At 32.9% G+C, this 26,553-nt stretch overlaps 2 protein-coding genes across 3 annotated transcripts in view; both read right to left on the bottom strand.

Moving 5' to 3' along the window:
* Nucleotides 1-796: 796 nt before the first annotated feature.
* On the bottom strand, nucleotides 797-20,338 carry LOC130667490 (long-chain fatty acid transport protein 4-like). Of its 2 annotated transcripts, XM_057469103.1 has the most exons (11): nucleotides 20,075-20,338; nucleotides 6,346-6,716; nucleotides 5,295-5,445; nucleotides 4,302-4,539; nucleotides 3,987-4,221; nucleotides 3,717-3,918; nucleotides 3,301-3,493; nucleotides 2,295-2,435; nucleotides 1,922-2,217; nucleotides 1,706-1,859; nucleotides 797-1,518 (listed from the first exon to the last, which is right to left on the bottom strand). In XM_057469103.1, the coding sequence occupies exons 1-11, from the start codon at nucleotides 20,150-20,152 to the stop codon at nucleotides 1,364-1,366; spliced, it is 2,214 nt and encodes a 737-aa protein (XP_057325086.1). In that variant the 5' UTR covers nucleotides 20,153-20,338; the 3' UTR covers nucleotides 797-1,363. The 2 variants fall into 2 exon arrangements, with proteins under 2 accessions (XP_057325086.1, XP_057325087.1); XM_057469104.1 differs by lacking the exons at nucleotides 6,346-6,716; nucleotides 20,075-20,338 and adding an exon at nucleotides 6,111-6,129.
* Nucleotides 20,339-23,140: 2,802 nt separating this feature from the next.
* LOC130669052 (uncharacterized protein C05D11.1-like) overlaps nucleotides 23,141-26,553 on the bottom strand; it is a 230,564-nt gene continuing 227,151 nt past the window's right edge. The window contains exons 4-10 of the mRNA XM_057471723.1: nucleotides 24,989-26,518; nucleotides 24,736-24,916; nucleotides 24,412-24,670; nucleotides 24,163-24,349; nucleotides 23,954-24,097; nucleotides 23,561-23,871; nucleotides 23,141-23,502 (exon numbers count right to left, since the gene is read on the bottom strand). Of these exons, the coding sequence (XP_057327706.1) occupies nucleotides 23,442-23,502; nucleotides 23,561-23,871; nucleotides 23,954-24,097; nucleotides 24,163-24,349; nucleotides 24,412-24,670; nucleotides 24,736-24,916; nucleotides 24,989-26,518 (2,673 nt within the window). The 3' untranslated portion in view covers nucleotides 23,141-23,441. The remainder of the gene's footprint in view (nucleotides 23,503-23,560; nucleotides 23,872-23,953; nucleotides 24,098-24,162; nucleotides 24,350-24,411; nucleotides 24,671-24,735; nucleotides 24,917-24,988; nucleotides 26,519-26,553) is intronic.

Here is a 26,553-nt window from a genome sequence, read left to right on the forward strand (position 1 = left end):
AAATTATTTTAAAGAAGTGTGGTAATCACTTCTACAATACACAGAAATATTATTAAACAAAATAACAAAAATTCAAACATTAAAAAAAAATCGTATTTGGCAAAAAAAACATTAAAATTTTTAACAAGAATTTTTTGTCAGCACAAAACATTCAAGAAGATTCAAATTTTGGGAAATTTCTACACTATTGTGCAAAAAAAAAAATTTTATGATATTATAGGGATGGTTCCCATAACATTATAGGAATAGTTCCTATACCAATATGGGAACTATTCCCATAATAGTTCAATTTCCTATTAAATTGTTCTTCATAATTTTTCTGATATTTTTGATAGTTTAGCCGTAATTTTAATTTTAAGTACACGGTTCATTATTTTTGATGAAAATTCAATTGTGAGGTAAAAATATTCTAACTTCTTAAATATTCGATTTCCGGTAAAATGATATAAGACATTTTTTGTAGAGAATTTAATTGGCTAGAAAATTTATTCAATAAATTTTAATGTAAACTCAATAGTTTAACCGTTATGTCAATTTTAAAATAAAAACAAGGAAAAATACAAGAAGTTAATTGTATTGGAAAACGACTTCCGCCATATTTATAATGCTCATACACACATGAACATGTGCACACACACTCACATTACTCACACCCATAAGACATAAACATAATTACGTTTATTTTTCCAAGCGATACTGTGACCTCCTTGCAATGTCTTTGAACCGGTTTTACTCAGCATTAAAAAAAAACTAATCTCTAAATAAAATAGTAGCAAAAAAAAATAAAATATCCATATTTTTTTTTATAAAATATTTGATTTTTATTCTAAAAAAAAATAATAACAATTAAATTATAAAGACCACATCCAACTGATGCTGTTATAAATTAATTAACGCATTAATTATATATTTATTGATTACTTATACTTAAAATAATATTACTTTTAAAAAATATTATCGAAAGACTTTTGTGCGATTACCAAAAAATATTCATTTTATTCTTCTGTTTATTTTTCCAAATACTGGCAGTCATTTTTTGATCAGATCATTCTTCTTTTTTTTTGTTTTTTATACTAATTAATTTAATTACCTCCGGATTTATTTTTCCTAAGTATCACCATCTACACCCGTCATGATATTTAAATATAAATTCATCATCAATGTCTTTAATAATGATTATTTTAATATTCCTCTTGATATATTTACAAATAATAATTTTATTAAAGAGCTTTAATTTAAGTTTCTCTCAATGTTCGCAAGCGCGTGTTGCATAATCGTTACGATTAATTAACTACTCATTGCTGACATTCTTTTAGTTATTTTGTTGTTTCTCGAAACTTGTACACTTGTTTGTTTATTTTCTTTAAAAACGTATTTTTCCCTGTAGTATTTGATCGTAAACTTCGGGTGTTATTAATTGATATCCTGTTTTAGCGTCTAAGTAATATAATTTGTCGTTTACTTTTCTTGGGTTGTAAGCTTCTTCTTGTAAATCTTTTTTCTTTAATTTAAATGTTCCTATTAAAGTGAAAAAAAAAAAATTATTAATGATTCTTATCAATTTCAAATAATTAAAGATTAGCTTAATTTTTGTAAAGAAAAATCGACTCAGTAAAGAAATATGTGAGGAATTTAAAAGTAATCTCTTATTAATTAATTTTTGATAGTAATCAAATCCTAAATTTAAATAAACAATCAAACAAACCTGTAAGATCTATTTTAGTTAAAATTCGTATAAACTGCGGTCTTGCGTACGAAGGTAAATTTTCCTTAATATTTTTATATAGTTCATTAATATCTAATGTTTCATTTTCATCAAAAATAGCAGCCATACCAGCTCTCCCTTCTGCGCCGGTAACCTTTTGAATAAAAAATAAAATTTAAAATCCAAGTAAATAGAAAAATGAAAAAATAAATTTACCTCGACTCCATAAACGACGCAGTCACGATAATCAGTGAGATTACTTAGAATAGCTTCGACCTCAGACGTCGAGACATTTTCACCTTTCCATCTGAACGTGTCTCCGGTCCTGTCTTTGAAATATAGATAACCGAATTCGTCGGCCACGACAATGTCACCGGAATGAAAAGCCGAGTCGCCTTTTTTGAATACGTCATGTATAACTTTTCTCTCAGACGCTTTCTCGTCGACGTATCCCAGAAACGCTCGATGTGGATTATTTGGTATTATCTTTCCTATAAATACACCCGGTTCATCTGAAAAATTAAAAATTAAATTTTAAATAAATTAATACCGCCTTTAATTAATTAATTATTTAATAATTAACACATACTCGGTTTGCATTCTTGACAAAGTCCTTTTTCATCTCTGATCGGTTCGCCATCAGCATTTACTTTTATTATTGAAATCGGGTAAACTGCTGGTATAATTCGCGATACAAAACCAATTGCTCCGACTTTGTTGTCCACATTCGCTATTAAAAAAAGAAATAAATTACAAGTATTTAAAAAAAAACGTCTCTACACGGAAAGAAAATTATGGCAGCGGTTCCTATAATTTTGTGAAATTTTTTCCTATACCATTGTAGGAATCACGACCATAAATTATGGGAGCGGTTCCTATAATTATAGGAATGTTTCCCATAATTATAGGAATACTTTCTATAATATTATAGGAACCATCCCCATAATATTATGGGAATGGTTCCTATAATAGTATGGGAACTATTCCCATAATGCAATTGGAATGGTTCGTATACCATTATGGGAATCATTCCCATAATATTATGGGAATAGTTCCCATACTATTATAGGAACCATTCCTATAATATTATGGGAATGGTTCCCATATTATCATGAAAAAATTATTTTAAAGAAGTGTGGTAATCACTTCTACAATACACAGAAATATTATTAAACAAAATAACAAAAATTCAAACATTAAAAAAAAATCGTATTTGGCAAAAAAAACATTAAAATTTTTAACAAGAATTTTTTGTCAGCACAAAACATTCAAGAAGATTCAAATTTTGGGAAATTTCTACACTATTGTGCAAAAAAAAAAATTTTATGATATTATAGGGATGGTTCCCATAACATTATAGGAATAGTTCCTATACCAATATGGGAACTATTCCCATAATAGTATGGGAATAATTCCCATAATGGTATGGGAACTATTCTCATACTATTATGGGGATGGTTCCCATAATATATGGGAACCATCCCTATAGTAGTATAGGTACTATTCCCATACCATTATGGGAACCATTCCCATAATGCATAGCAAAACTTCCCATAATTTTCTTTCCGTGTAGTGAATGAAAAAAAAAAAATTACTTATGTTGGCATTGCTCTCAGTGGCTCCATAAAATTCAGCGACTTGTTTTATATTAAATCTCTCGACAAATTCACTCCAAATTTGCGGTCTCAGTCCATTGCCAAAAATCGCCCGTACTTTGTGCTGCTTGTCTTCGGGTTTCGGCGGAGCGGCGAGAATGTAACGACACATTTCGCCGATGTACTGAGCTACCTAGTAAAAAAAATTTCCTGTTATACATCTACATTTAAATACCGAGGGTCACTTGATTAGTCACTTTATTAAGTGACTAGTGTTCCACATCCTTTTTACATAAATTACGTTTTAAAATTCATTCTCCATTCTCTTATACGTCAAAAAATTACAGGCCCCAATTAAAAATAAAATTCAATACATTAAAAATACATTAATTATTATTAAATAATAAAATACATACCGTACAATTATATTTACGACAATCATCAAAGTAAGCACTAGCCGAAAATTTTTTTCTAATAACACAAGTCGCGCCGTGTAACAAAACTTGACCAACAGCAACAATTCCTCCGGCAGTATGATATAACGGTAAAGGCGTATAGAATCGGTCGGAACTTTTAAATAACGCCATGTGATACATAGCACCCACTATGAACATAAATCTGGTGAAGAAAAAATGAATAAATTTCTGTTGTGATGAAAAATAAAATAAATTATAAACAATCATTACTTGTAGTTAGTAATTACAGCAGCTTTAGGTAAACCAGTAGTACCACTTGTGTATATATACATTAATTTATCTTCATATGTTCCTTTCTCTTGCAATACCAGTGGTGATGACGATGCATCTTCTAACAGTACTGACAAATCTTTTTCTTTAAGTCCCGATGAATTTGTATTCGGTTTTCCGTCAAATTTATATAGAGCTATTTTGGCGTCTAATGACGATGCTATTTCACTCACAGCTGCGTTAATAATAACAATGATAATTAGTTTTTTTTAATTAAAAAAAATTACAAGGCTGTAATAAATTATTAATAATTACATTCGGATAATTCGTCTGAAAAAATAAGCGCTTGGCAGCGCGCGACGTTGATACAATGAAGTAATGACGTTTTTCTCAAATTTGTATTTATTAACGGTATCATGACACCAAGTTTACTCAGACCCAACCAAATAGCGACGTACTCTGGTCTATTTTCCATTAGGAGAGCAACTGCGTCGCCTTTTCTGTAGCCATGACTTTTAAAAACGTAAGCGACTTTATTGCTCAAGTCTTCTATCTGATGAATAAAAGAAAAATAATTTATTAATTAGTGGTTAGCAGTTGTTAGCTTTGATTAGTATTGTATGCAAGTATTTTTAATATTTTATTTAAACAGTGAGTTTCATGTTTCTGAGTTTATTTATGCTGATGAGTTAATAGCTATTGGTTTAGTTAAATATTTACTGGTCAATATTATCACTTGTAATTGATCTTAATTACGTTTTTAAATATTTATTTTTTATAATGACGGCCGTAATTATAAATTCAAAGTCATTGTTCTAAGTGATTAAATTAAAGTGTCATTGACTAATCAACATAATTTATGATTTATTTTACTTATTATTTATTATAATGAGTAATAATCAAATATTCGATAGCTCAGTAATTATTAGAGATAAATACACGTTGTTTATGTTCGTTGGAAAGGAAATTTGATTATCTAAAATTTTGATCTCTATGAAAATTATTTAAAAATTAATAATTTGGAAGATATTTTAATTTTACTTGGAAAAAATTTTCTTACAATTGAAAAAAAATTATCTAATTATTTAAATGGCTGTAACTTTTAAAGTATGGGTTTTAGAAAAAATCTTGCAGAGATTGAAATTGTAGTAAATTAAATTCCCTGCAATTTCATTTCTTATAAAAATTACTGTAAAACCAATTGCTTCGAAGTTACAGCTATTTGAAGGTTTGAAAAGTAACTTTGAGTCTTTTCTTGTTTAAATTTCATTACTTTTATTGTTATTATTATTATCAGTAATCAGTTACCTCTTGGTAAGTCCATTCGCGATCTTCAAACACAAAACAACATTTATTGGGATGTTTAGCAACATATCCTTGAAACACATCAGCAACACTACGATTTTTTTTCTCGTGGCATTTTATCGACCACATCAGCCGAATAAATCTGATTAGAGCTCTGAAAAAATGAATAATAAATTATTTCCATTAAATGTTATTGCAAAAAATTTATAACGAATCAATTTTCTCAGGCATGCAAACGTTACATAACAATTGATGATTTATAATAAAATTTTTCCTCATTCACGTAATAAATTATTTCATTTTACAACAAAAACGATAGTAATTACAATAGACATTTTTAACTTAAAAATTTAATGAAAAATGGCTGCCGTCAATTACTTGATAACGTTTTTTTAATGTTAAATATATTTTTTTATAATTTATCTAGGTCGACTTAAATGAAACCGGTTAGCAAAAAATTTACGTTTTTCAATTTTAATTAATGGTAATTTAATAAAATTATTTATTCATTAGAACAATCTTTATCCTTATCATCAGACAAACATTTATAATTCAAATTTATAAAATATTTAATTTTAATTGAAAAAAAAAAAATATTTTCTTTATTCTTGTCGAAATAATCTGATGTCAAGTCTATTTTTATCCGATCAAAGTACAGTGAATTACTAAAAAAAAAAGAAAAAAAAATGATAGGCTTGACATTGACATTTATTATGAAGAATTTGAATTATTAACAATAATTATATAAAGTAATGAAATAGTAATTTATGTTAATATTTTAACCGGCATATTAATTCCGCAAAGAAGTAGACTACATACGTCCCGTTATATCAAAATCCCGCTTTCTCTTGCGCCCAAACAACTGCATCACAATATTATTATTCTCGACTTCAATTCCGACTCTACTTAAACAAAAAGAAAAAAAAAAAAACATTGAGATAAAAATAAAAAAAAAACAACACGCGCTTATCTTATCTTATCAAAGTTTAAAGAACTACCGCGAAAAGTCGTGTTTTAAATAATGACGAGCGTAATAATTAATTTAAATACCCACTTGATATCTCTGGGAGCTGTTTTGAAGGCTACGTAGAACCACCTGAGTCGTCCACCGGACACAAAGTAGGCGGTGATTACGACTAGGATAAGTTGTAGGACGAAAATGGGCCCCATGTAGATCCAGACGAGGGCGACGAGTCCCCCGAGGAGTCCCAGCAAGAGCATCGCTGAGACGATTTGCCGGAAGGTCCGGGCAATTGCGCGGCAAGTACTTGAACCAGCACTCGCGGTGGTACTCTGTGTCGATGAGGAACCACTGAGAGTGGTGACACCAGGTTGCGCGGCTGCCGATCCCACGTCCACTGAACCGTTCGTCGATCTGCGGGAGTTATCGCCTCCTTTCGATGTCGGTTCTCCCCTCTCGACGTCCTGTTTTTTTTTTTTTAACACGTGGAATGAGAAATAACAGTAGGTAACTATACTATATATATATGTACGTATGCATATATATTGTTGAGTATTGTTTGATATTTTTATAGATGATTTTTTTTTTTTTAATTTAAATTACTAGTTTTTGATTGAGGTCATAAAAATTTTTTTTGTCACCAATTTTTATTTATTTAATTAATCGAAGAGATTTTTTTTTACGGAGAGAAAAAATAGTTGGATGATTGATGGAGTTTTGTAAATCTGTGAGATGGAGGAGATAATATTTGTATAGCAGACTTATCGTGTGGTTCAATAATTGAACGAAATTGAAATTATTATTGACGGTAACTCGAGTTTGTATCGTGTGCTGTATGCTTCATGTTACTTGTCTCATTTGTCCGCTTCCTTTTTCATTATTGTATAAGATTCGAGTTCAAGTTTTCACAATAATTACTTTAATTTTTTTTTTTTTTTTTTATTACCGACCATTTATCTCTTGAAATTTATTTAAAAATTTTTACTTCCTTATTTTTTAATTTTTTTACAATTGATATAAAAAAATTTATTATTATTACGGTTTGAAAATAATTAGAATTCTAAACAATTCTTTTTCGATTATATCGATTATTGATTCCTAAAAAAAAAAGGAAATATCAATAAAATTTTTTTAAAAGCAATAATTTTTACTCCAATAATTTAACGAGCAACCAGTTGCACAAAATAAATAGTAATAAAAATAAATATAAAAAAATGTATATGTATATAAGTACACGGAAAAAAATGTGTAGTTAAATTTACTACAAATGGAGTTCCATTTACTACACTGACTAGTAATATATAGGATGACTACACGCTTAGTAACAGTTACTAGTACACTGTGGTACACAACCTGTAGTACCATTTGTTATGACCTCCACCTATCGGGAGGTCGATTAATTAATTCTCTATAAATTAATTCGCGTATACTAGGGCCACTTCGCCCGGGAGTATTTAAATACTCAGCTCTGGTAGGTTGATTATGAATTGGTGAAAGGCTGTTCAGAAAAAACGAGGTTTTCTAAGTTGGTTGAACAATTTTTAATTGTAAGTATATCTTTGCTTAGTACAACGACGTTCGCGCTCGAGCTTCTGGCTAATTCTGCCTTACAAAATCAATCTTAAAATTATTCTAAGTTAGAAGGGGCGTCAGCCCTGGAGACTATGGCGGGGTAAGGTTTTCTTATTGGCTGATGTGGGGACGTAGTCGGGGCCTCATGACGTCACAGAGTATCTCCGCCCCTCGAGGTTGAATCCTCCGTTCCGTGGCTTGGTCGATCCTTTTCTACAGTTGCTACGTTGTCTGGAGTCATGTGGTATTTCCCGCCATTAGGTCCAAGGCTTTCACCCTTACAGATGTTTGGACCGCTCGAATTTTATTGCGGTCTCTAATCGGCTTACCCTCCATTACTCAAGTTTTTTATACATAACAGTTTTAAGAAATTTTCTTATTAAAATTTATGGCAGGGTACTTGAATCTCTAAAACTACTTAAATACAAAATACACGGAATTTTTATAAATAACTTACAAATGTCTACAAAACTTTCTCTTAATTTTAACGAACAAAGGATTTCAAACATAAGTTCCTTTTATGGTTTTTTCGTTTATAATTTTATTTTAAACAAGCTTCGAGTGACCAGATGTTTTATTACTCTTATTTATTACTTCCGAAAAACCCAAGAATTTCCCACGATTTATTTAAATATAATTATATTTAAATAACCCGCGTAAGAGATTGTTTGTTAACTCCGCGAGGGGTCATTTCGATCGGGCAGGTGGATCGCGATGGGACATCACACCTTCCCCCTTATTTTAAAGGTGTTACATACAGTAACAGCTTTATACTCTCTCGAGAGATCAAAACATACACATGTACTTGACATTAGAATTGATCACAAAAGCACATCCATTTAAAAAAATCACAAATGAAGATTAAATGTATATCTTAACATTACGTTTCATGTTCTAAAGATAAGGTTAGTACAATTAATTTGTTTTTAATTACAATGTTGTTGTCTAAATACCATAACCTGAACATTTGTTTACATTTGTCGAAACACCTAGCTTATTTTAATTTTAAGATATTGCTTTTTATTAATTTCCTACTTTACTTAGGGCTAAATTAAATTAATTTTATTTTTTAGGTCGCATCAAAATTGCTTTTTATCCCGTGTATGATGAATTACATTTAACTACTTTGCACACACAGATACAAATGATATCGCTCAGGCACTCAGAACAGTTTATTCCTAATCTACGCGAATTACAATTTATTTTATTTTACGCTTCGTCATTGCTCTCGTCTGAACTATTTGGGTTATCCTCGAGGCGGATATGGGCAAGTTTTAATTTGTTGGTATGTACTATTTTCGTTCTATTATTGTTTAAAGCTATCATTACATTTAAGTCATCAAATACTTCAATTATTTCATAGGGACCGTCCCATTGGCGATCGAACTTCGACAGTCTCGGCTCTTTTAATAAATATACGAGATCATTGACCTTGAAGGTTTTCGGATTTTGGTTTCTGTCATAATAGGCTTTGGAACGATTTTTAGCGGCTTGAAGGTTTTCCGCGGCAGTGGCCTGCGTAATAGTAATCTTATTAAAAAGGTCGTCAAAATACTGTATATATGTCTTTGGGATCTTTTCTTTGGCGAATTCTGAAGGAATACGAGCCTTTTTCCCGAATATTAATTCATGAGGTGTAAAACCGGTGGATTCGTGAACTGAGGTATTGTATGAAAACATACCAAACACTATCCATTGATCCCAATCTTCATCTTTACAATAGTGTTTTAGATATTGGATGAATACGTGGTGGGCTCGCTCGAGAGACCCTAGTGATTGCGGGTGGAATGCCGTGGACTTAATTTGATTGATTTTAAAGATTTGGCAGAAGGTCTTCATCATCTGACTGGTAAAATTACTACCTTGATCAGTATGGATAGCTTTTGGGCATCCGAACCGTGCAATAAAATGTTTCGCAAAGGTGGTAGCGACCGTTACTGAGTCCATTCTCGGGATGGGGATCGCATCAGAGTACTTTGTCAAGTTATCCTGGATAGTTAATAAATAGCGGTTTCCGTCAAGGGTTACAGGTAGGGGACCCACTATATCCATTTGTATTTTATCGAACGCTTCCTCTGGGGTGTCGGTTATCCTCATTGGCTGTTTAGTTTTTACGCGTACTAGTTTGTTCGATTGGCAACTATTACAAGTTCGGACGAAATTTTCTATATCATTCTTCATATTTTTCCAGTAGAAATCTTCCCGAACGCGATTGTATAACTTCCTGACTCCAAAATGTCCTCCGACTACCGAATTATGATATTCTTTAATAATATTCTTTTGCTCGTTTACCGGCGGGAATCTGATTTCGCCCGTACAAATCGTGAAATTATAGTTTTCATTCGCGAATTTATCTTTGAGGTTTTGTTCTAACAATTTCCAGAAAGGCTGAGAGTGTTCATTTTGTGCTTTAGAAAGACTTGCGGTTTTCACGTTTACATGCTCCATTAGATGTTTTAAGGCTGCGATACTACTTTCTACGTTACCAATATCCGCGCGCTCGTTTCTAGTGTTTTTAATTATTAAATGAAAAATGTAATTTACATTCCACCGAGTGGCAAGAGCTTCTCCCACGTTTCTCGGGTGTTGGAGTAGTTCTTCCACAGTAAACACGCCTTGCTGGAGTAACTCTCTACTCGATTTAGGTATATGTGTACAGTCTGCTGATATAAATTGGATGATGTTATCTTTACGCAAAATTAAACTGTCTTTAGTATAGGAAAATCGTAATGGGACTATGGCTAAGATCTTTCGAATCTCCAGGTAAGTATTTTTCGTCTGCTTATGGTTTGTACTGTCGTCAATTACGTCATCTAGTTTTCTTTTTCTATACATTGCCTGGCAAACCTCCAGCGTGCTCTTATCACTTGCCTCGCACCACCGTACTCCGCTGTTACAGACTTCTGTGGCCTGAGGTTCCGGATGTACGTGCAAGGTCTTATCATATGAACCTGGTTCACACCACATTCCGCTGTTACGATCTCTGCTGTATCGAGGTTCCGGATATGTGTGTAAACCATCTTTACTTAAATTTGACTTCCACGAGAGCTCGCTGTTACAGTCTCCTAAGAGCTGAGGTTCCGAACGAACGTGGAGAGCCTTATTACATGAACCTGGTCCGCACCACATTCCGCTGTTACGATCTCTGCTGTATCGAGGTTCCGGATATGTGTGTTGGACCCCTTTACTTAATTTCGAGCACGTTGGAGTTGCACTTAAACTGTTTTTACTCGTTATCTCTATGTCTACATCAGTCAAAAGGGGTTTCTCCGCGAGAAAAATTGAACCAACAAATGCCTCTGCTAAAAATGAATTCTTTTCTGTCTCGACATTTTCACTCGTGGCGAGATCTACAACTGGTATCTTGTCTGCGCAGTCAAGTACCGATTCCAGACCTCTAGAGCTGATTTTAAGTATTTTATCTGAATTAATTTGTGCTTTTAAAGTTTCGTCTGTTATGCTGTCAACTGGATTACGTGAAAGAGAGTCAGCATTTGAATTAATTTTACCTGGTTTGAAAACTATTTCGAAATCATATTCATTTAATTTGATTCTCCATCTTAACAATTTAGAAACGGGATCTTTAGTATTGTGGAGCCACAGGAGTGGCCGGTGATCGGTTACTAAAGTGAATCGACGTCCATAAAGATACGGTCGGAAGTGTCGAACGGCGTAAATTATCGCGAGAAGTTCTTTCTCGGTAGTTGAATAATTAATTTCCGATTTTGATAAGGTCCGTGACGCGTAAGAGATCGGGAGGTCTTTACCTATTGGCCCTTGGCTCAATACGGCACCGAGTGCGAAATTTGACGCATCGGTAGTTACTACGAACGGTTGTTGGAAGTCAGGATATTGGAGTACGGGTTGAGTACAAATTGTGTCTCTGAGAGTCTCGAATGATTTTTGCTGGGCATCGCCCCAGTCGAATTTTATGTCTTTCTTCAAAAGACGCGTTAATGGTTTCGCTACTTTCGCGAAGTCTTTTATGAATCGTCTATAATAACCCACTAATCCCAAAAATGATTTGATATTTTTTCTGTTTTTAGGGACACGAAAATCTTTAACTGCACGAATTTTTTGCGGATCAGGTTTAACTCCTTCATGTGTGATAAGATGACCCAGATATACTATTTCCTTTTGAAGAAAGTGACATTTTTCTGGTGATAAAGCGAGACCAGCATTTTGTAGACGAGCTAGCAATTTTTTTAGTTTCCGCGAATGCTCTTCCAGAGAAATGGAATATACAACAATGTCGTCCATGTACACGAACATTTCGACTCCTTGGAGCCCGGTGAGTACACGGTCCATAAGCCGTTGGAATGTCGCGGGCGCGTTTTTCAGCCCAAATGGCATGCGATTGAATTCATAATGACCGTAGGGGGTAGAAAATGCTGTTTTATGCCGTGAGTCGGGGTCCATCAGTATCTGATGAAACCCTGAAGCAAGATCGAGGATGGTAAAATACTTCGCGCCACCCAGCTGGTCGAGGATATCGGTTATATTTGGAAGTGGGTACGCGTCACTGATCGTTTTATCATTTAACCCGCGGTAGTCAATTACCATGCGCCACCGCGGATTACCTGATGAATCGGGTTTTTTAGGAACAATCCAAACCGGTGAGTTGTAGGAAGAGTCTGAGTTTCGAATTATATTAGACGAGAGAAGCTCGTTTACTTGTTTCTGTACCTCATTTTTGAGTACCTGCGGATTCCGATATTGTTTTGTATTTATTGGTACTTCGTCCGTCGTAATAATTTTATGTTTCGTCACGTCTGTAGCCTGAAGTTTATCGCCCGGAAGGTGAAATTGGTATGAAAATTGTTTCACTATTTCTAAAATACTTATTTTTTCTATTTCGTTTAGATTGTCGAGGTTAAGAGATTCAGTTAACAAGGCGAATCGTTGAGCTGCTGCTTGGTCAGTTACGTTCTTGGGAGATCCCGTACGCGCCGTTCGAGGAGACGGGGGCAACGCTTCAAAATCTTCGATTTCTACCGACGGAATTGTTAGATCGACTGCGCTGGTCAAGGTATTGATCGCAAAAATTTTGACGTATCCGTCTTTTGGCGTAGCTAGAACTTCACCTAGATGAACTCCAGGTCCAGCATTTATTTTTTCGATATAACCAGCTTCTTTCCTGTCATTTTTTATTTTAATAGTTATTAATTTTTTTGTTCTAGGAGGTAAATAATGTGATGTATGTCCGTAAAAGTCTATCTGTTCGTTACCTAATATTAAATTTCCCGATAAATCGTTTTTAAAATTTAATTGAGCCTCTTGTTTTCGTAGGAATGGAGTACCGAGTATACCGGATTGTTCGATCGGGAACGTGCTCTGAACTACCTGGAATTTTATCGGTATCTCACGTACCATGAGCTCTGTCTCGCCGACGGTACGTATCGTTCCGGACCCGATCCCGGTGAGATTATAAATTATATTAGAATTAATGCGTATATCCGAGCTGATGGCATTTGTTTTAATTAGATTTAATTGAGCTCCCGTGTCAATAAGAAAACAAGCTTGATTATTTAAGAGATCATTATTATTCAGAGTGATTACCGGTAATTCTGCAGTTTGATCTGTTTTTAGTTGGTAATTAATCCGGTTGATTGTGAACGCAGGATCACTTCGCCGTTCCGAGTTGCGTTCGTCCGCGGAACGTTGTTCGCGTTTAAATCATTTTGTTCAGTGTTAGGTCTATAGTATTTACTGGTCTTGCGTTTACTCGGATCTTTCTTAAAACAATTGTCTTCGATATGACCGCGTCTAGAGCAAAAGTCACAGTATACCTGGTCTCGCGGTTCACGCTGTTTCTGCTGCTTCCAATCAGGGCAGTTTATTTTCAAGTGACCCGGCTGATCGCAATGAAAGCATTTTAATATTCTGTTCCCGATAATGGAGTTGACTCTAGCTCCCCGGTTATGAGCTCTGATATAAGGTGGATGTTGATGTTGATTCGAACCGAATAAGGATTTTCGATTTTCTGCTTCTCGTTCAAGAAGTGACGCGATATTCATTGCTTTAGCTAACGAGTCCGGCTCATCCCGAGTAATAAGCGAACTTAAAAGTGAACTCTGAAGTCCGCGCGTGAATCCCGTAATAGCGGCGTGATTTAAAAGAACCCTAACACCGACGGCTTCCGAAGTTTTATATTTTTCTTTTATGGCTTCCATACCACGGCCCAGAATTTCACTGACTCGAGCTCCGTATGACTCGATAGTCTCATTGTCTCTTTGTTTTAAACCCTTTAGTTCATCATGTATATGTTCTACGTCAAATGTCCGTGAGAAAGAGTTTTTTAAGAGGCTAATCAGTTCGTCAAGATTTTCAGGGTCGTTTCGATTCGCGATCAACTGGTCTGCTTGACCCTCAATTTTATTCCGGATTAACGCGAGTAAATTAATTTTATCCCGGGGGTGGATTAGAGAATCTGCAAGTTTGCTTTGCTTAATAAATTTTGACAATGTACTAGATCTACCGTCAAATCGCGGGACAAGATCGATAGCTAGTTTCAAGTTCATATATGATGATGAATTAGCGGTGATTTCAATATCTGAAGCATTCGATAGGACATTATAATTAGACGAACCCGCGTCTGAACTGGTCGATGCGATTGATACGGCAGCCGGCGCAGGAGGTGGGGGGACAATTACCGGATCGTTATTTAATTGATTATCTGGTACTTCGGCTCTATCGTTGTCGTTATTACGATTTTGCCGACGCGTGACTCGAACGGGTGGGGTAGCGACGGGATCGTTACGACGACTTGCTCTACGTGTACTACGTGCAGGTGGCATTTTGATTGGTAAATATGTATATATATATCTATGTATTTATATGGGTTGAAATTGATTTTACGGTAAATTACTTATTTACTACTGGTCACTCAAGAGAAATTTAAAATTACGACAATTCTTATATCTATGGTTTACAATATTTAAGGTACTTATGTTAATACTGCGATGGAAATTTATTCTGATGTAGTAGATGTGGCACTTGTAGATCGTTGGATGGTGGTGAACTCCTGCTTGTAGATATTGTCGGTGGCGATGAACTCCTGCTTGTAGATATTGTGGGTGGCGATGAATTCCTGCTTGTAGATATTGTAGGTGGCGATGAACTCCTGCTTGTAGATATTTTGATGGTAATTGAGAATTGCCTATAGAAGCTGAATACGGATGTTAACATTTAAATATTCCTTCTCGTTTGACTTGGATTTGAAGTGTCTAACTCGATCAAAAATTTTTACTCCTTTTAAATGCCCGTGATTCGCAGAGATTTACTTGTGCGACAACTGGAATCACCCAACTCCGACATCTGTCCTTCGCTCAGAGGGAAACGCACAAAAAACCCCTGAGAGAGTGGTGGCTGGTCAATGGTAACTGCAATTTTGTATTGACGTCACTGATGATAAAATGTTTTACAATGAAATTGATAATTTATCTTCAGATTTATTTCTCACTTTTAACTTTTCACGATAAAACTAATTATTTTTCACTTTTCAGTTTCAAGAAATTATATTTAAAAATTGTTTTTAATAAGTACTTAATTTATTTATTCTATTTTAGCAGTTCACTGATCTAATGTACAAATAAATGTTGATAAATAAACTATTTGTCTTTAATATGAGTCCGCAGTAATTTATTTTAAAACACTCAAAGTTTATTACACTTATTCACTTCCACAGTCACTGATTTAACTTTTTATTGTTTGTATATTTTCACCAACTTGATTATTTTATTTATTCACCAATTTGAATCGCGTACCAAAGCCGGCGAATCCCACTTCTGACACCAATTTTGTTATGACCTCCACCTATCGGGAGGTCGATTAATTAATTCTCTATAAATTAATTCGCGTATACTAGGGCCACTTCGCCCGGGAGTATTTAAATACTCAGCTCTGGTAGGTTGATTATGAATTGGTGAAAGGCTGTTCAGAAAAAACGAGGTTTTCTAAGTTGGTTGAACAATTTTTAATTGTAAGTATATCTTTGCTTAGTACAACGACGTTCGCGCTCGAGCTTCTGGCTAATTCTGCCTTACAAAATCAATCTTAAAATTATTCTAAGTTAGAAGGGGCGTCAGCCCTGGAGACTATGGCGGGGTAAGGTTTTCTTATTGGCTGATGTGGGGACGTAGTCGGGGCCTCATGACGTCACAGAGTATCTCCGCCCCTCGAGGTTGAATCCTCCGTTCCGTGGCTTGGTCGATCCTTTTCTACAGTTGCTACGTTGTCTGGAGTCATGTGGTATTTCCCGCCATTAGGTCCAAGGCTTTCACCCTTACAGATGTTTGGACCGCTCGAATTTTATTGCGGTCTCTAATCGGCTTACCCTCCATTACTCAAGTTTTTTATACATAACAGTTTTAAGAAATTTTCTTATTAAAATTTATGGCAGGGTACTTGAATCTCTAAAACTACTTAAATACAAAATACACGGAATTTTTATAAATAACTTACAAATGTCTACAAAACTTTCTCTTAATTTTAACGAACAAAGGATTTCAAACATAAGTTCCTTTTATGGTTTTTTCGTTTATAATTTTATTTTAAACAAGCTTCGAGTGACCAGATGTTTTATTACTCTTATTTATTACTTCCGAAAAACCCAAGAATTTCCCACGATTTATTTAAATATAATTATATTTAAATAACCCGCGTAAGAGATTGTTTGTTAACTCCGCGAGGGGTCATTTCGATCGGGCAGGTGGATCGCGATGGGACATCACACATTTACTACAGTAAGTAGTAATAAGAACTAGCATTAAATAACCACTGTGGTTCATTTTACTCCACAACATAGTAGAATATATTTTATTCGTAATGTATTAATTAAATATCTGTTAGATAACGATCATTAGTTTTTATGATATTGAAAACGTTATAAAAATATAAAAATTAATCTTAGATTCTTCAGACTTATAGTATATCAAATTAAAGGATATAAAAATGAATTTATTAATGAATAACTTAAAATAATAAGGACTTAAATTTCAAAAGCCTACTTTTTATCAATACCCGATAATGATAATTTTAAAAATATATTTGTAATTAATAAATTCTCGTATAAGCATAAACTTAGAATAATTAAGTATTAATTTTTATTAATAGAAAATATAAAAAACATCGATTTAAAAGTTATAATTCTAATAAATAACAAATACTCAATAGGCAATGATTTGAAAAATTGCATTAAAATCACGATTCACTGATAAGAGCATAGAAATAAAATTTAATAGAAGTTGTAGGTGAGGTAAGCAAAAGGAAGAATGACAGGTAATACAAAACAAATTTTTTTGTATTATATTTGTTATATATATATTTTTTTTAAATTATATAAATTATAATTGCACGCCTCGATTTTTAATTATGTATATAAATATTTTTAATTATAAATATTATTATTTATAATGTTTTATAATATTATTTATAATAATAAATACAATGACACAAGTTGAGAATACCCACAGAATGGAGTAAAAAAGTTATAGGTGGCGCTGTTATTTTCTTCTTTCAATCATTTTACCACACATTGGAGTAGATTGTACAAGTAATCTGGTATTGTGGGCTCCAAAAATAGTAACAGATACCAATTCATATAAAATTGTGTGGTTCCCAAAACCACAAAATAAGTATTTTATACTACATTGAGTAGTTGTGGAAACTACAAAGTTTTACCACATTACAGTAGTAAGCAGAACTCCTATAGTAGTAAAATATCACGCACACTGTGGCTTATGTTACTACAGTTGTCATTGCGGCGACCACAAAGTGTAGTAAAATTTTTACTAGTTTGGTGTGGTAAATTCTACTCCAGCATTTTTTCCCGTGTACAGAGGATAATAATAGACTCTGTCTATCAAAGTACCGAGCACCGAGTGGATAGGAGAGAAAATAGCGGTTTGAAAGTTTCACGGACCTTTATCTCATTTACTCGTGGTAACATCGACATTATGCCAGTAAAGTACATTGACACCGGTATGGTCAGTGCAGAGAAGAAAAATTGCATCTATACAGAATACAGGTTGCTGTTTAAAAGAGAAAGTTTATCTTTTGCGTATACGCAAGCTGCCGTTATGAAATAAATTCTAATGTGAAATACTCCAAAATTACAAGGTCTCCGAATATCTTAATTCGCGATTATTTATTAAATCAGCCGTTATTTATTTTATTTTTTTATTCGCGTCTATTTAATTATTATTTTAATTTTTAAATTTAAACTTTTTTATAATTTTTGATCATTACCGAAATTAGGTTTTTTTTAAAACAGCTGTAACTTTTGAAATATTGGTTGTATGAAAATTTTTATTGATATCAAAATTACAGGAAATTTAATTTCCTAAAATTTTTGTATCTTGTAAAATTACTGTGAAATTAATTATTCAAAAGATACAGTCGTTTTAAAGTTTAAAAAATTAATTCTTGTAAAAAAACACTCAAATTTTTTTTTTACTTTGATTTAATTAAATATCTATATATATATTGTATATATATATGTATTGAATTTTTATTTATAACTTAGCGGTAAAATATTTGCAAAAAAAAACGTTACTACGGTATCTAAATTTCTATCTACGAAAATAAAATAATAAAAAGGATATAAATTTTTTTTCTCATCTATATGTTAATTATATATGAAATACTCACTGGTTTGAAGCCGTTAAAATTAATGGACTTGAATGGAATAGAGATACATTTTTGTATAATACGTTTGAACTTAATTTTCCAAAAAAATTTTTTAAAAAATTATTTTTACAATTGCAACTATAATTACTGATGATTATTTTACTTAATAGACTAATCTGTTTACTTTTTAAAATCACTAGCCTTGAATTTAAAAACATATCGAGGTAAAAAAAAAATAACGTTAAATATTTTCTATAACTTTTGAGAAAGTTACGAAATATATTGTGTTTACACGCATAACTTTTTTTATATTTGAATAAGTTTTAGTGTTATTATTATTATTACTACTAATATAATATTTGATTAAATAATATTTGATGACGTTGTTTTTTAGGAATTAAGACGTATTATCTTTACAAATACTACAGAATTATTTATCAAACACGTTGGATTTAATTTTACTACGAGTTGTAGTTTATTAAAATCAATAAAAAGCGACTGTTGCGCATATACGGTTAATAATTGAACCTTTAATCCTTCAGCTTTTTCTGCTCTACTTAAATATTTGAAAATATTCCAGAACTTTTATGATTTTTTTCAAAAAATGAATCAATTATTTAGCTCAAAATTAGAATCAATAATTAATTATTCGATATCTGAGGAAGTATTCCAAATAAATATACGTTGTCTATGATTTTTGGAAAGGAAATTCAATTATCTACAACTTCAGTCCTCATAATAAATACCGTAGAGTCAATAGTTTGAAAAATATCGCCCGCTCTAAAGAAAAATCACACCGAAAAAAAGTTAGCAAATTTTTCAAACAATCAGTTGTTCAAAGACCTGTAACTTTTAAACTATTGATCTTACAAAAATTTTTATGGATATCGAAATTGTAGGAAATTCAATTTTCTACATTTTCGGTTTCTTTATAAAATACCGCAGAGTCGATAGTTTAAAAGATACAGCCCCGAGAAAAAAAACTGCATGGAAAAAAATTTCCAGTTGTTAAATGACAATTTAAAAAATCAATTAAATTTTTTTATACAAACTAAACTTGTAGGAAATAAAACTCCCTGTCCAATTATCATACATTATATACATTTATTGTAATAATAATAATTATAATAATAATAATGTATGAAAATTAGAGAGCAGAGACAAAAGACAATTATAAAGTGATTTATGATTGTAATAGCAATCTAATGTGAATGTTGCAATTACAAAGACAATTCATAGTTAATAAACACGGTAATAACAATGACCTACTAACCAACAAATTCAAAATATTATTTTCCCGCCTCAAACAATAAACTCCTCGCTAGAGATCTATTCGCGCTTTCACCATATCCAGTATCACCATTTTCTAATTAAATAGACTATTTGCACTTGCATATTTACAGATAACATCTCAAATAAAAAAAAGTTTCATCGCAATTGAGGGCAATTACACCTAGTGTACATATTTCCCGAACAATAAGTCAATTAAAATTTAAAAATCATTCTATAAATAATTAATTTATTAATTGCTAAATAATATAATTAATTTAAAAATAAATAATTAATGAAGGAAATGAGTTTCAAAATATTATTTATTAACAATAAGTTAATTTAAACTTACGCGCTCTTTAGGTGATATTATTTTCGATGTATTGCCATTAATGTTATTTAAAGGCAACTTGGCAATTGCATCTGACATTTTTTAAAAAGTTAATTTGTCACCAAAAAGTATTTAATTATTTTTGAAAATAAAAATTTTTTTTTTAATTCACTTCCCGAAATTCACTTCACATTTTAGTCACTCGGTCAAAGTTTAAATTATTTTTTTTTATAAAAAATATGTTTAATTTGAATAGCTGAGATACCGACGAGAAAGGGTCTTCGTTAAAGACTAAAAGAGTTTAGCAACCGAGTTTGTAACACTCGCTCATATCCCTCTCCACATAAATTTTAATGCCACAGCAATTCTTTTTTTTTTACTCTTCTATATATCTGCTCTTACTCAAACTATTTTTTTTACAACCAACACCATTGCTATTATTGATATTACTTTTAATCATACGAATCTTATTGCCTCATTTTTTTCGCTTCGCGACTAAATGTCACACGAAAAAATGTCACATAGGAAAACGTCTCTGCCTAATTATCATCTATCGGAATTTCGAAGCGTATCAATATCATGCGTAAAAGAAATTATGATATCGATATTTAATGCCTAGTATTTTTTATACTAATAAATAAATTTTTTTATATGATCCCGGGTCGAAAAAATAACAAAATTGATTTTTTTGACCTAAACTTAAGTCAATTAATCCAAAATCAAGTCAAATTTGACTTTTTTGACGTACATGGGCACTTAGATAAATTTTTCCAAAAGCAAGTCAAAATGAAACGCGTTTTTCATTCATTTTTGACTTGTTTTTGGATAAGTTGGCCTACTTAGTATCCATGTAGGTCAAAAAAAGTCAATTTTAAGTTATTTGTTGACCTGGGAGATTAAAAAATTGCGATATTTGACCAAATGATAATTTACTGTCTGATATTTTCACACGTGATATTTTGCTGCCGTCAAAATCAGTCAATTGAAATTTTTATAAATTTGATTTTTTAAATGAAAATTTAAAAATCCTGATTGAAAATTTTCAATTACTGCCGGAAAAAAATGTTTATTTTACTAGATTTTTGAAAAAATTTATTACATATATGTTTAAAAATGTATATAGAAGTCCATTGTGTAATGAATGAATATACCTTTGGCTCTTTCAATCGCATAGTAATGTATGACCTGCAAATGACCTAATGAATAATTTACATTTTTTAACAACTCTTTAATTCGAATCTTAAGTCTTCAATACCATTCCTTCCGTTTTTTTTACAAGTAATTAACTATTATAATTATATATTATTTAACTGTAATTACCTGTTGCAAAATATTTAAAATTGATGGTTTTATTTTTTGAAATTTTTTTGTTGCAATTTACTAGTTTTTTTTTAGTTTTAAAGAACTAGAGCGTCGTGATACTTATTTTAAGTAGAAAATGCACGACCGTTGTGTTCTGGAACGCGAAATTCTAGAGTACGCGCTATTTTTTACGGTATATAAAATTATTGCTTTTTTTTTACTTTGCATGTTATATTTTTTTATTAAACATGATAGCAAATAATACAAATTTTTCTGAGAAAACATTTTAATTAATTAATTAATTATTTTTTTAACCATTTGATTGCTATTTAAATTAACAACAAAAATTAGTAATTTCGTAATGTAAGTCGAGTTTTAAAAAATCCAGCAAAAACATCTCAGCTCGGGTGTGGGTCACGTGAAAGAGTGAAAGGTGAATTTTGTGAAAAATAAAAACAAAGTCGTTATTATTTTTAGAAAACAACTCACTAATATTTTTAAATTTATTTATTTGTAAAAAAACATAATTACATTTTTTTTCTAAAGATTGACATTCTCAGATTTTTAAAAAAATATTTGTCACGTTCAGCGTCGCGGCAATTAAAATTTTTGTATTACAAACGATCGAATTGCGGCGTGAAAAAATAAATATATCAAATTTTTTATATTTTTGAAAACTGGATTTTTCTGATCACATTTCTATTTATATTTAATATCTGTCAAATATTTTTTGAAAAATAAAAATTTATTCCCTTGTTTTCCATGGCGTCGACAAACATCATGTGGAAATTTAAATATTTTTATTTTTTACTTTACAATTGAGCAAAATAATTATTTAAAATTTTCGAAACAAAAAATTTGACTGAAGTGCAAAATACTTTTTTCAAAAGTTCTTAATAAATATGTTTTCTTTAACAAAGAAAGTATATTTATCTATTTAATTTAAATATTCGGTCTAAAGTCCATTAGCTGATTTACTGAACGTGACTTATCGAATTAAAGTAAAGTGAAGAATTTTTTTTATTAAATATTTTAGATAGAAGTATTTAATAGAGAATATAAATACGTATGTTTATATATATTAATGAGTTTATTTGAGAGCGGAGTAAATAATATATTAGATGACGCAGGGATTAGGTAATCCAAAAATTAGTTAACAAGTCATGAGAACGTCTAGTACAATCGACGCACGTGAAAAGCTGAAAGTATTGGACCGATGACGATTGCACGGTTGAGGAACATCAAGGCCAACTGCTTCTATTTGCAAAGTTTACCGAACTCTTATTTCAAATGCTTTGAGTGGCACAAATTCACAACAAATATTTTTTTTTTTAATAGATAAATTAATTTACCGAGTGTTCTATTAAAATATGTAGTTAATTAATCCGGAAGTTTACTCTAAGTTTAATTATATTATTCCATTTCTCTAAAGTCATTTTTTAGATTTTTGATTTATAAATATTAAAAAAAAAAATTTTTTTTTTTGAATTTTCAAAAAATGAGTAGCTGAGGTTATAGACAAAGTAATTCCGAGTAAAATGAGTACCCACATCAATATATTTAAATCAAGATGATTCAAAACACTAAATAATTAATTAATTACTAATTTAAGTAATTAATTATCACCTCGTGGAAATGTATTGTTGTTGGTACTCATTTTACGCGGAATTTCATTCTCGACTCAGATATCTCACTTATTTATTGCTCAAAAATTTTCCCAATTTAAAAACTCAAAAAAACCTTACCAGCTAATTTTGAAAATGATTAAAAAATTGTAAATAGTCATTTAAAAAGTATTTTATTGATTTTCTTATGACAATCAAGATATTTTATAATATTATTATTATTGAAAAATGTGTTAAAAAATTCCATTAAAATATTTATCTGCAAAACACCTTTTAAGCCATTCAATAAGATATATTTATTAATTTTCCACGGTAACTTACAAAAAAAAAATGCGTAGAAATTTATATATATTTACTAAATCCACATTATTTTGTACTCAACACTGCAAGTAGAGATTTAATTTTTTCCCCTAAAATTAGGCATCTGTTTAATAAAAAATTTATTAAAAAAATAAGAAAATTCACCAATCATTGAGGTAACTATTTTCCAGTGTATTGAAGAATTTCAGATTCTGGCTAAAGCTAAAAAAAAAAAAGTAAATAAAATAATTATAATAAACAAATAATTAAATTAACTCACCCCTTGAACGCCTCGGCGATTTCCGTGACCTTAGAGGGATGGCAAACGATCGCAGTTTTGCATTGTTTGGGATCAAAAAGCGGCTTTATATATTTATTAGCTACTCGATTCAAATCTTTAATGCCGACGGTATAGATTTTTTGTACCATCGAGCGATTGTAATCATGGAAAACATTTTTAAAGTACGATAAGAGTGATTGGGAGACTGCGTCCCCGACGCTTTTTTCTCTCTCGACGATTTCAAATATCAAAGACGACTTTGCCGAGTCGTAGAGTAGTCGCTCCCAGGAATTATCAGCAATCAGATTGCTCTGAAATTTCACAAATAGTTTATATTTTTATCAATACCAACACTCACGTAAATAAATAATCGTGTCAATCAAAGAAACATACAACGATGGCTTTTGTTTCCTTGTAGGCACCGACGAGGTCCGTTGACGCGTAAAATGTCAAGTACAGCAACCCCTCATTTGGTTTCGCGTAGATATTGCAGCCGTATGCGAACCCTTGTCCTCTTACTTGTCTCCACATTGGCCCCTGATAAAATAAAAATATAATTAGCAATCGTTCTGGTCATGAAAAATGTAATTTTAAAAATTCACCTCAACTTGAGTCAAGTATTGAAGGCAAACTAGCAGTGGAGCCAAGTCCGAGCTCTCGAAATCGTTGAGACAGGGTCCAGTTTGTGATAAATACGCAGACTCAACGCAACCAAGTCCTAGGACACAGCCTTCTATTGGTATTTCCTCTCTCGGTACCATCAGTTTCCAATCGGGAGTCACATTCAACCTAAAAATATTTATTTTAACTATCAACCTTTTGTACAAAAAAAAATAAAGAAGATGACGTACTTATTTTTATCAAAGGTATCGAATTTATCAAAGGTAAAGAAAGTCCACCAGGGCTTGTAAAGCTCCGAAACCTGAGCGCTCAATTTATCAACATTTGTTGCCATAAACAGAACCATGTTGTCTTTAGCTGTCAGAATTTTCATAACCGCTTCTATTTCAGCGACGACTTCCGCTTGTCCTTGGGGTGTTCCCAACCTGCCGACTAGTTTAGTCAAAAACTGCTGCTGCCTCAGCATGCTCGAGTTGAAGTGATTGCTCTCTGCAATACCAATCATACAATAAATTATCACGTCTGACAATTGGATCCAGAGACCTGAATATTACCTTTGTTGTAAATCATTCCCCTCATCAAATCGCCAGTGATTTTGTTGCCAGCTTTTTTGCACTGGGTTATTTCGTTGAGTAATTTCGATGCGATTATTTTCAACCGTTCCGGTGTGAATTTGGTGTCATACAGCAGTTCTTTTATCCATTGGACACCTTTTGGATACTTTGACATTTCGAGCTACAGAGGAATAAATCAGTAAATTAATTAATTAATTAATTAATTAACTGAATCAATTTGATGGATATTTACCTGCAGCATTAAGTTGACGCTGTGACTGTAAGCACCACAAGAAAATCTGGACGGACTGTCCAGTCCCATTCTCGTGCTGACGGCAATAGTGTCAGCCTCTATTTCCGCAACGACATCTTCGTACGGCACCAGCTCTCCGTCTCTATTGATAGGACACTCTCCAATGGCCTCGAGAATCAGGGGCATGTAGGGCCTGGCTTCCTTTGAAACCTTCGAAGTGTCCATCACCACGAACAGGTAAACGAAATTTGTATTTACGTGATCCAAGTACGTAAAGAGAGACAGTTTGTTGACATCAAGTCTCGGATGCTGGTCACCTGCCCCCGTGGTGTAGCTTCTCACGTGATGGAAGTTGATGGAGTCCGTTCCTGGAACTGGAACCCCGCTGAGAACTTGATCTGGAATGGGGGCATCATTCTGCTTGACCGCTTCCAAGTACTCCTTTTCCTTCTGCTCCAGGCCTTCTTTGCCCAGCTGCTTTATTCTTTCGGCGATACGCTTCTTCTCCTGCTCTTCCATTTCCTTTTGCTTGGCGATGCTCGGCGTCGCGTTTATCACCGCCGAGGGTGCGTCGATCAGATACTTCTTGAGAAGATTCAACCAGAAACTCGCGGGTTCTTTTGCCAGTTTCTTAAGATCGTCGATTGTGTTGAGTCGCTGCTCTAGATCCTGGACGTTGCGGCCATAGAGCGCGTCCCCTATCAGCATGTAAGTGATGGCATCATGCGGCATATTCTCCAGGCTGCTCAGAGTTTCCAATTGGTGGCGATGGATCACCGTAGCCATCCGCGGCATGTCTATTCCGTCTATTTCGTTGCTCTGATAAACGTCATTGATAACTTTGGCCAAGTGGTTTTTCACCAATGGAATTTTGGGAATAGGAACGCCGCTGAACGTCAGCTGCAGCATAGACTCGGAGTTTTCGTTCAAATAATAATCGACGTTGCAACAATAAGGATCGTCGATTTCAACAAACTCTTTCTGGATCGGGCTGACGGAATTGTCGGTCAGATACTTTAGCAGCAGAGAACAGGCCGTCAGTTCATATATTTCTGTTATTCCCGAAGGCCCGCGCCACCCCACGCTGACTATCCCATTGTCCTCGTCGTCGCATGGGTACAAAATGTCGCGGACGACACTTTCCGTCAATGGGGGAACTGGTTCGTGCCACGGGCGATCAAATGTACCGCGACTTCCTTTAGACAGAATTTTTTCTTCAACCGGACGCAGAGCTTTGAAAACTTCTGCGTGCTGAATTTGACCGGTTATTATTATTGTCAAGTTCTCTGGCCGGTAGAATTGCCGGTGGAACTCACGGACTTTTTCATTGTTCGTACTCTCGCGCAAGTTCTTCATTATACCCCCGGTTACTGATTTGTATCCGCATTTTCCTGGATAAATTGCGCGGATCAGTTCAGTGTTCGACAAAGTTTTCCCGGTGTTCTCGGTGCTCTGCATCTCGCAGTAGACGACACCGCGATCTTCACCTTCCCCTGATATATAATGAACTTCAGTCAAATATGCCGAGTCCTAGGAACAGTAACGGGAGTAATTAGTGATATAAA

Source organism: Microplitis mediator, chromosome 5 (assembly GCF_029852145.1).
Source record: "Microplitis mediator isolate UGA2020A chromosome 5, iyMicMedi2.1, whole genome shotgun sequence".
Taxonomy (NCBI): Eukaryota; Metazoa; Arthropoda; class Insecta; order Hymenoptera; family Braconidae; genus Microplitis; species Microplitis mediator.